Genomic DNA, 10,000 nt, shown 5'->3' with positions numbered 1-10,000 from the left:
ATCCAGTGAAACTCAGAATGAACCAGGCAGTAGTATTCTGAAAAGGGTAATAGATTTTTTTTTTTTACACATATTGGAAGCTGATGAGGCTCGAGAACTGGCAAGGGATCGAGCTGGTTGGCTGACTTTTGTGCCAAGTAGTGTATAGCTAGGGTTAGACATCACTCATGAACTTGATAGTCGTTGTTTTAACTGTTCAGTAGGTGAATGTGAAGCCACATAACGAATAGGTTGTACTTATCAGATGAAGCCAGGGTTATGGGAGCTTGAATGGTGAGTAAATGGGAGTGTAACTCATTCAACTGGTCAAACTTTGGTTAGTATCTCATTTTTAATTTTTGTTGTAGCTCGCTGGACCCTACTTCACTCCAGCCTAAGGTGAGAAAGATGTGGATGATGATAGTGATGATGATGATGATACTTTATTCGAACGTGCATTTTAATCTTTTCGATGAGCTTATTTGGAAAAGTTTGGCAAATATTTAGAAACTAGCGACCCATCGACCAAGGAACGAGACTTGGTTTTTCTTTAGGTATATAAGTTGGATCTACTGGCCTCCTCTACAAAATTACTGGAGAAGGTAAATACTGGAGCACAGGGCCCATATACCGTATAGGACTTCGCGAAAGTCAACAGGAGCGGAGCACCTCATTTCCGAAAATCCTTAGCGAGTGGCTGATGGACAGGCTGGCTCCCAAAGAATATCTGGCATCAAGGTATGGTGCGTGGCGGAAGTCAAATCGCTGACTTTGCCTGCGAGCGAGAACCCGAGTTATCCCTTCACTCCGATGACGTATTTCTTGCACCTTCATACAATTTTCTTCTGTTTAGGGGAGACTTTTCGAACTATAGGAGTTAGACACAGCCTTCATTAGCCTTCTCAGCCACTACTAGGGTGCTCTCCTAAGATTGACAAAATCGTCTGATGGTAGCAGGAATTGCATATAGAATACGTCCCCGGATTCAGAGGGTAAATTCCTCCAACAAGGCACCATATCAGTGGATAATATTTGGTCTGTTCTTTACCTAGAAGTGAAATTAAGGATGCGGAAGTAAACGTGACGGTTGATAATCCTGTTATGGGGGAGAGTTTGTGTACTGTCGTAGTCGGTCGTATGTGGCCGAATAGGTAGAGAGGTGGCCTATAGTCTTAATGGACCCAGGTTCGAATCCCGGCTGGGGCAGGGAACAGTTTAAGGATTTGGATTTCATTAAAGCACACTTTATTGATCTGCCAGAAGACCCGCCGACATGTGAAAATATTCTCACTTATACCAATATAGCAGGTGTTTAGTAATGAGGGCCGAAGTGGTGGCATGTAGAAGGACTACTGGGCCTTGGGAACAGGCTGTGAATGCCCAGAGTCAGACATACAGTACACACACACGCACGCAAATGGAGGGATAACTTCACGCTGCGGTTGTACAGAACAAAATGTCCTTCATCTCACTCCGCGTCCCCCAAAAGAAGGATGTAAAGGCCGGTTCACACGAGCAAAATCGCGGCAGTTTTTTGCCGGAATTTGCTTCCCGGTAGAAATTCCGGCAACTTTTTTCGCCGGTATGGAGAGACCGACATGTCGGTCTTTTTTCGCCGGAATCGGGAGAAAGTTGCCGGGCCGATTAAAATGGAAGCACCGAACAAGACAAAGCTCTGGGAACGAAGACGAATTCGACATCTTTGTGTGTGTACAGTATCACCATTTCGACTTCATCACGCATGGCCAACACAAGTTTATTCATCATGCCTGCCATTCTCCAGCAATCACAGTTTCCCTCATCTGCATATTTTGTTTTTTAATGAAGGGTGTCACAAGCCCCAGCAAGTGGTCGTACTGGGTCTTGTTAAGACGGATCCACTCATTTAAAGTTTGGGGATCCTCCAAGCTGAGCTCCCTCACCAGCCTGTAATACACACTCTCTTCTTTTCTCCTAGACAGCCACGGACGAGTCCAGATGCGTGACGGCTTATCTTGAAGTAGAGAAAGTGCAAGTGCAAGGGCTGCACACCTGGTACGAGTACGGCGGTCCATCTTTGTTTGTAAACACTGTTGCCGCGTTCCTGCCACTCAGTCCCCGTACGTGTGAACACCTTTCCGGGAAAAATGCCGAAAATCGGCATTTTTCCGCCGCAAATCGGCGAAGAAAACGGCCGCGATTCAGCTCGTGTGAACCGGCCTTAAGACTGCATGAGAAGGGCAGCTTTGGCCTGTAGTCTACTGGGTTATGCGCCAGGGGCAGAGCAACAACAAAGACGTAGATTTTTTTCCCCGCATCTGTTCAGCACTGCTGAGCATGTTGGATTATCCCGATACGTGTTCCTTATAAAACATACTTCACCGTCTAATCTCATTTCTCCATCCGTTTCTTCATTCCTTCCTTCCGACGTACAGTAGTTTCAAGCCCCAGGGTTGATATTTTCCAAGCACAAAATAGTAATTCTTGTGCAAATGGTTCATTTTCAAGATAGAATTCTTTACTGTCCCAGAGATATTAACTCAACCAGAAACACGTAACACAGTAATAATGGCCTATAGATCTTGAATAATACACACAGTCTATGGGGGATTGTTGTGGGGTGGGGGGGCTTATCACAAAATGTTATCTATTTCTTAACAGGCACGGAGGAGGAACACAAGGTTCGCACGGCCTTCACTGCTGTCAGACCCGTACAGACTTGCGTTGAAATAAACGCGTACATTGTATATGTATGTATGAAGCATTTGCACGTCATAATAAATGCCACTAGAAACAATTCTGAGTGCGTTGAATGAAGACTCGGTATTTTCTGTATTAACCTATACACTTCTATGACACCGTATTATTTTTTTTTTTTTTCTGTTTTGGCGAGCTAACGTTTTTGTGTAACTAAGAAAAGGGACTCGTAATACAGTGAAGGGGTTAAAATTATATTTAGCGTTTCCATCCGCAGTAAGCTGATTAAAATCGTCAGATAACAAGAATATAGTTTATTTGCACAAGACATTCTCGAACTGAACGGTTAACCAAAGTTTCTGTTTTGTTGTCTCACCATTAATATAATGTTTGAACCTAAATCATTTCCCGCAGCCTCAAGTAATCACTCTAAAATTTCAAACTGCATCGGGCATGTTCTCCAGGAAGCAATTTCAACAGTGCAGTACGACAGTATCCCCGGCGGCCACGGCAGCAATGTCAGTGGGTTGGGTCTCTAGAGGACCTTTCACTGGTGACTGGGCACGATTCAGCCAGGCTTACTAAAGGATTGGTGGTGGTGGTGGTGTTTGTGGTTTCATCCGTGTGGATTAGTTATACCGGACCAAGTTAGCAGGTGCATGCATAACAGGTAGGTATAAGGGTTAAATTTTCTTTTTTGTAGACATCGAAGAATTATTAAACCACGCGAAGCTTTCCCGGCTGTGCTTGTAGTTACGTTCAAACCGCGGATGTGGGCAGGGAGGACGGTTATGTCAAGGAAGGTGTATCTTGCTCCCCCCTCCCCTACCGCTTGGCAGCTGTTCAAGTCTGACTGGGCGGGATTTTTAACTTGCCACACAGAAGGGACAGGCATTACGTCATGTTTGCTGAGGCATATTTAAAAATAGGGATGGGTCATTTGTTTTATGTCGCTGTCTATATAGCTATGCAAGTTTAACGTGTTTCCGGCTGTAATACGAGTAATATTGATACTTGGGTAATAATCTTTAATTTTGGGCTGAAAATTAATTCCACATTTATGGGTAGCGTGCTTTCTCGTTGATGTAGGCTATTGATTTTTTATTGACATGTCACTTAAGTCTGGCTCAAAGAATCGATGACTCAGATTTTCATGAGCTGAGAAGCTTCCAAACACCGCATCCATGTCGATTTATATACGGTATGCTACTTACTGGCATATATTTTTTATACCGACATAGACTGCACAAATGACACAAGAGAATAAAAGCATTTAATTGCAATTAAGCCAAAATGAAAGGAAGAGGTTGGTTAACCCTCCTAATAATGCCAGAATGCGAACCTGTGTCCCACCCAAGGAAACCCACTCCCCTGCTGCTGTGATAGAGTACGGCACGCTATAATTTTATATTTGGATTAAAATATTGAAAGGCTGTCTGTTAATCTGGAACAACACTACACTACGTTCTATACCAGACACATTGCTAAGTGACTTAGTGAAGCCATTTGTATCCAGTTAGGCCGATGATGCTTAATTTACAATTTTCCTAACAGCAGTCACGACCCAGTTGCTGTCTTGCGTACAGAATCACTTGTGCAAAGTACTGGTAAAATTTTGCTCTCAGTTAAAGTTTATTTTCTGTATGCTTTCACGGGTTTTATGTACATTTCATAAGCAATACAGATATGTTCAATTATGCTTCATCAGATTGTACAGCATCGATGTGTCACTTGAGAATATTGCATACGATACGGATGTTGATGTGGTCGTTTAGCTTTGGGGGTTTCTGTCGCCTTGTTTGCTCAAAGTTCTGTCAGCAGTAAATTTCGTCAGTTCAGGGATACAGTAATTGCCTTTATTAATTGTGGGCTAAAGTACGCTCTTATGCTTACAGTAATAGGCTATTCCAGTAAAATGTTCTTGTCTACATTCAAATCCGTTAACCTAGTGTTTATGCTTGAGTCGTACCTTGTATTAATATAAAATAAACATATATTGATCGTGTCATTATAGCATATAGGCTAAAATGTTCATATATGTGTGTCTATAGTCAGACGCCGTAATCCCGTAAAGGGTGGTCGTTTGTCTCGGAGTTAGTTGTTTTACGGTAAGGGGCACTGATCCTCATCTAACCCGCTTGATACGTAGGGAACACGTAGGCTATGGGTTGGTTATGTGGTTACCACCCGGCTTTGTAAATGGCTTCCTGGCTTACAGGCTTGTCACGCAAGGTAAAGCCGCCTGAAAAGGAGATAAGGGTAATAAAAAGTGACAGGAAAAGTGGGAGAAATAGGAAGAGAGGAGGGCAGATAGAAAGAGAATGAGAAAGGTGAAGGAAGAAGTAGACAGCACTACATCAAGTGAGTACCGTATTGTTTCATGTAGTTCTTGGTGCTTGTTACTTTGTGTGTGTGTGTGTGTGTGTGTGTGTGTGTGTGTGTGTGTGTGTGTGTGTGTGTGTGTGTGTGTGTGTTCTTACCTAATTGTATGTTTACAGGAGTTAGTCAAGCTCGTACTGTCCCGTGTCTTAAACCATTTTTTATCGTACATATCCTTAAATTTATGAATTGTTTTGGCGCACTGTTTCATTCGGTAGTGCATTCCACTGATCAATTGCCCTGTTTGGGAAACTAAGTTTCCTTAAGTCTTTATCGCCTCTCTTTTTATAGTTTTTTGCAGTGTCCTCTTGCTGATGCATCCCCATAGGTTATGTAATCATTTGTCTATTTTCTCCTTCCCTGATATGCATTTATATAGCATAATCATGTTTCCTCTTTTCCTTCTCTCCTGTAGTGTAGGTAGATTCAGTTTTTCTAGTCTTCGTAGCTTAGATCCCTTAAGCTTGGTACCCATCTTTGAACTTTTTCAATCTTATCTATTTGTTTTTTGAGATGAGGACTCCCGAGTACTGACGCATACTCCAGGGTTGGTCTGATGAATGATGTTATTATCTTTCTTGGCATGTGTGTGTGTGTGTGTGTGTGTGTGTGTAATTCACCGGGTCGGTCAGGATCACTTGATGGTCGTGATCGTCAGCTTTTTACCCTCCCGGAAGGGAGCTGAGAGCTCATATAGTCCGATCTAAGTGCACGGCTGTGACCTTCACACACTCACACACCCGTCCCCTTGCTCAAGGGGGACAGTAACCACCCACTTCGTCAGTGAAACTTTTCGCAACCTGAGCGATGCGCGAACTCCCGTCCACCAGTTGGCAAGCGAGAGCGTTACCACTGCACCAGCGAGCGGTGTGTGTGTGTGTGTGTGTGTGTGTGTGTGTGTGTGTGTGTGTGTTTTACGGCATTCACACTGTTTTATAGCCTACAGAATTTTTAGCCTTGTGCTTAAAGAGCGATGCATTCAGCGTTTTTTTTTTTTTTTTTTTTTTTTTGTACGGTTTGTCACATTATATTTACCGACACCACAGGACGGCTTAGGACACAGTGGTGGTGTTCCATTAAGTGGCACGTTATAGGTTTCCTAGCACGTGCAGTATATCATTCACATACAGAGTGTCGTTGCACATGTTTCATTTTTGTATATTTGGTTAAGGCCACTAATAATGTAAGAAGTGCTGCAGTTTTGTATGCCGACATTAGTTTTACTTGAACACTTAACACTTGCACACCCAGCACCAATATTGCAAGTATCAGTGCAACTCAGCCTCACCATGTTCCGTTGTTAATTTTGTTTAAAATTCATCTCTCAACAACAGTAGGAGGAACGGACTTTTGTTTAGCCCGGCAGTACATTGCGTTGTAATATACCAGGTACAGTCCAGATACCTGCATGTTTAATATACCAGGTTTGGACTGTGTTCTGTATCCAGATACCTGCATGTTTAATATACCCCGTTTGGACTGTGTTCTGTATCCATACTTGGTTCTAGTGAATAGTGGAAAATCGAGGCATTCAGACATGATGTCTCAGTTTTCTGACACCGCAGAATCAGCGTGTTAATTATAGCCTAATGCGCGCTCGTGACAGAAACGCTTAAAATACTGCGACTGCGAGCATATTTTGACAAACGCTTTGAAATACCTAAAGCATATTTTGACAAATGCTTGAAATACTGAAAACATGTTTTGACAAACGATTAAGCACATTTTGACAATCGCTTGAAGTACTGAAAGCACATTTTGTAACTCTTGAAATACTTAAAGCACATTTTGACAAACGCTTGAAATACTGATAGCACATTTTGACAGTCGCTTGAAATATTGAAAGCACATTTTGACAATCGCATGAAATGCTGAAAGCACATTTTGACAAACGCTTGAAATACTGAAAGCACATTTTGACAAGCGCTTGAAGTACTGAAAGCTCATTTTGACACGCTTGAAGTATTGAAAGCACATTTTGACAAACGCTGTAAATACTGAAAGCACAGTTTGACAAACGCTGTAAATACTGAAAACACATTTTGACAAACGCTGTAAATAATGAAAGCACATTTTGACAAACACTTTAAATACTAATGCACATTTTGACAAACACTTTAAATACTGAAAGCACATTTTGACACGTCTTAAATACTGAAAGCACATTTTGACAAACGCTTGAAATACTGAAGACGTATTTTGACAGACGCTTAAAATAATGAACGTACCCGTCAAAAACTTGTCTCTCTCTCTCTCTCTCTCTCTCTCTCTCTCGTCATTTTTGCGACCTTCGTCCGACACGCCCTGCTCTGCTGGTATCTCCAAAGTCCTTTGGGTATCCCTACCTCACCTGATACTGCGAGGCAGCGAGAGTAATGTGTTTGGTTGTCTAAGTCCGAAGCTTTAAAATATGTTGCGTTAGTGTGTTTGAATGTTCTTAAAAACTATGCAGCTGAAACAATACATTAGGATATGTGTTGCGAAAGAATTTTAGTAACAACACATAGAATGCTGTACAGTTTTAGTTGCAGTAGTAGTAGTAGTAGTAGTACGGTATTAGTTTTATTATTATTATCAAACCATGACAAAGAACCACTGAGCTCTATAGTAGAGCTCAGTATAAAGAACCAGCAGGGGTCCGCTGTACCCAGACATAGACGAGTTGGTTGGTGTTACTGACCTTTCGTCATTTTCCTGACCTTACTGTTAACTTCCCTCCCTCCTTGCCGATATTCTTCCCCAATATAAAGCATTCGTGAGGTGAGCATTGTTCCTGGTTGCGGTGGTCGACCCTTCACCCCAGGTCCTGGGTCGTGGTGGGCGGGGAGAGGCTCTCACGCCTAGTGGGGTTGGAGAGAAAACACGGTATTGTTAGTTGCTCTCTCTCTCTGTCTCTTTTTCTCTCTCTCTGATTCATAGTCATTCATTCGCACCCCACTCTGCCACTCTTACACTGCCACTCTCATTCATACACAAACATTCATCCACTCCTTCACTAAGTCTTTTATACTTGATTTATTGCAGTTTCACTTATTCGCGCTCACACTCCCCGTTTTACTCGTGGCCGTATGCTTTACAGTTTGGCGTTCACAGATGTGAATTGGTGCGAGGCGAAAATGTTAACAGAAAAAAAAAAAAAAATCAGCCAGTCTCAAATTAGCATTCAGTTTTTACTATGTTCGTTATATTTCGAGTTTCTTACACATTTCGAACTTAGCCTAGCCAAGATCCGTAGATAATATTTAGCAAATGGTTGCTCTCACTTGTACGTAACGTTGGATTCTCTCATTGACACTTTTACTCTCACACTTTCAAACCCCTGCAAATTTTTTGCTTGGCTTTGTAGCTTAGGCCCATGAAGGTTTGATGATTGATCTGACAGCAGATCAGCAAAGTTGTAACCTGCCTTAAGACTACTATGTGTAGCCATATTTAGCATAATATTACGATTTTAGCATGCTTTGGTTTTGGATCTCTGGTATGTCTATCTATCGCTAGACGCCATAACCCTGTTAATGGATGACAGACCGTTTGTCTTTGAGTTAGTTTTACGGGGAGGGGCACTAAACCTTCATCAACACACTTGTTGACACGTAGGGAACGTGTGTTGGTTAGATGGTTACAGTACCCAGCATTGTAAATGGTTTCTTGGCATACAGGAAACCATTAATCTTATCACTCAATGTAAAGCCACCTAAAAAGGAAAGAAGAGGAATCAAAATGATAGGAGAGACGTGAGAAATAGGAACAGAGGAGGGCAGACACAGAAAAAGAATGAAGTAGGCAGCACTACATCAAGTGAGTGGACGATGGTCGCCAACATCAACCGTGCTTGGCATAAATTCTAGCATAATGGAATGGTGTAATTCTGTAGTGTTTAGAATACCTGTAATGTATAGAACATTTCATACCGGCAGATCACTAACGGTAGTTCACCTTAGCAACTCATATCATTATATTTGGAGATCATCAGTTTGACAAATACTGTACTGTAAAGTACTGCAGCAAAGGAGGAAAAATTGGAGTCCTTGAGAGTAGCTGATAAAATGATGTTTTTTCCTATCCCATTTAGAGGGTCTGAATGTGGTGAGTCCACCTAGGCAAATAAGGCCCATGTAGCTGCAATGTCAGTTACTGCATAGGGGTAAAGAAAGTATGGAATTTATGCCAAAGCATGGAGGCATCCCTCTTCAGTGCGTAGGAATAGAAGGAAAAGAACTTTATTTGTATACCAGACAGAAGTACAAAATGAATTTTTTTAACAGTAGGGTATCCAGTCTCAACTTCATACGTTTTATGTGGTATATAATAAAGAACAGGTAGCATGTGTACTGTTTACATTTATATGATACAGGACATATATTGGTTTGTCATTGAAGAAGAAACTGTGCAGTTTGTTGACGTGAATTTATATTTTTATTATTAGATACCAGAAGATTCTAATACTGTTAAATCTCCTCAGGGTGTGATGCGTGGTGAGAGCAGTGAAGCCATTGTGGGTGGGGGTGTAGGTGTGAGGGGTGAAGATGGAGGAGTTAAGGGATCAGCCAGCCCTCCATTGAGTGCAGCAGTCTCCCAGGTGTCACTCACACCAAGTGACCTGACCACCAGTGATCCTGACCTGGCCACCTCCTCAGCGTCTTCGTCAGCTGCCTCCTCCCGACCACCATCTTCTTCACAGGTCTCACTCCCGACAACCAGCCCAGACCTCACCCCCGTGTCATCCAGGCCACCTTCATCATCAGGTGTTGTTACCCCAGAACTTGCACTTCCTGCACCTGAGGATTACACCACTGAAACAGGTACTATATTGAACTGCTTTGTACCCCTTTTTAAATACATTACAGTATCGTACATGTTTTGTAACTCTTTGCAGTCAGTTACATTTTTCTCTTTTTTCTCTGTGTTTAATTCTTGTTAATCCTCAGTTGATGATACAGCACACCCTCATTTAACAATGAGGATG

General features: G+C 42.2%; 1 protein-coding gene across 2 annotated transcripts in view; it reads left to right on the top strand.

Moving 5' to 3' along the window:
- The window catches only part of LOC145417495 (uncharacterized), a 204,809-nt gene that overhangs the window by 140,199 nt on the left and 54,610 nt on the right, over positions 1-10,000 (top strand). Inside the window, exons 1-2 of one of the 2 annotated variants that reach the window (XM_080286210.1) lie at positions 3,257-3,325; positions 9,497-9,836. In XM_080286210.1, coding sequence (XP_080142336.1) covers positions 9,503-9,836 — 334 coding nt within the window. In that variant the 5' untranslated portion in view covers positions 3,257-3,325; positions 9,497-9,502. Of the gene's footprint in view, positions 1-3,256; positions 3,326-9,496; positions 9,837-10,000 lie in introns of those variants that run through there. The other variant, XM_080286206.1, reaches the window with a different exon arrangement.

This window comes from Coenobita brevimanus, chromosome 14 (genome assembly GCF_032717465.1).
Source record: "Coenobita brevimanus isolate Jiangsu-jjx chromosome 14, ASM3271746v2, whole genome shotgun sequence".
Lineage (NCBI taxonomy): Eukaryota > Metazoa > Arthropoda > Malacostraca > Decapoda > Coenobitidae > Coenobita > Coenobita brevimanus.
This window is presented reverse-complemented; position numbering and strand designations above follow the sequence as displayed.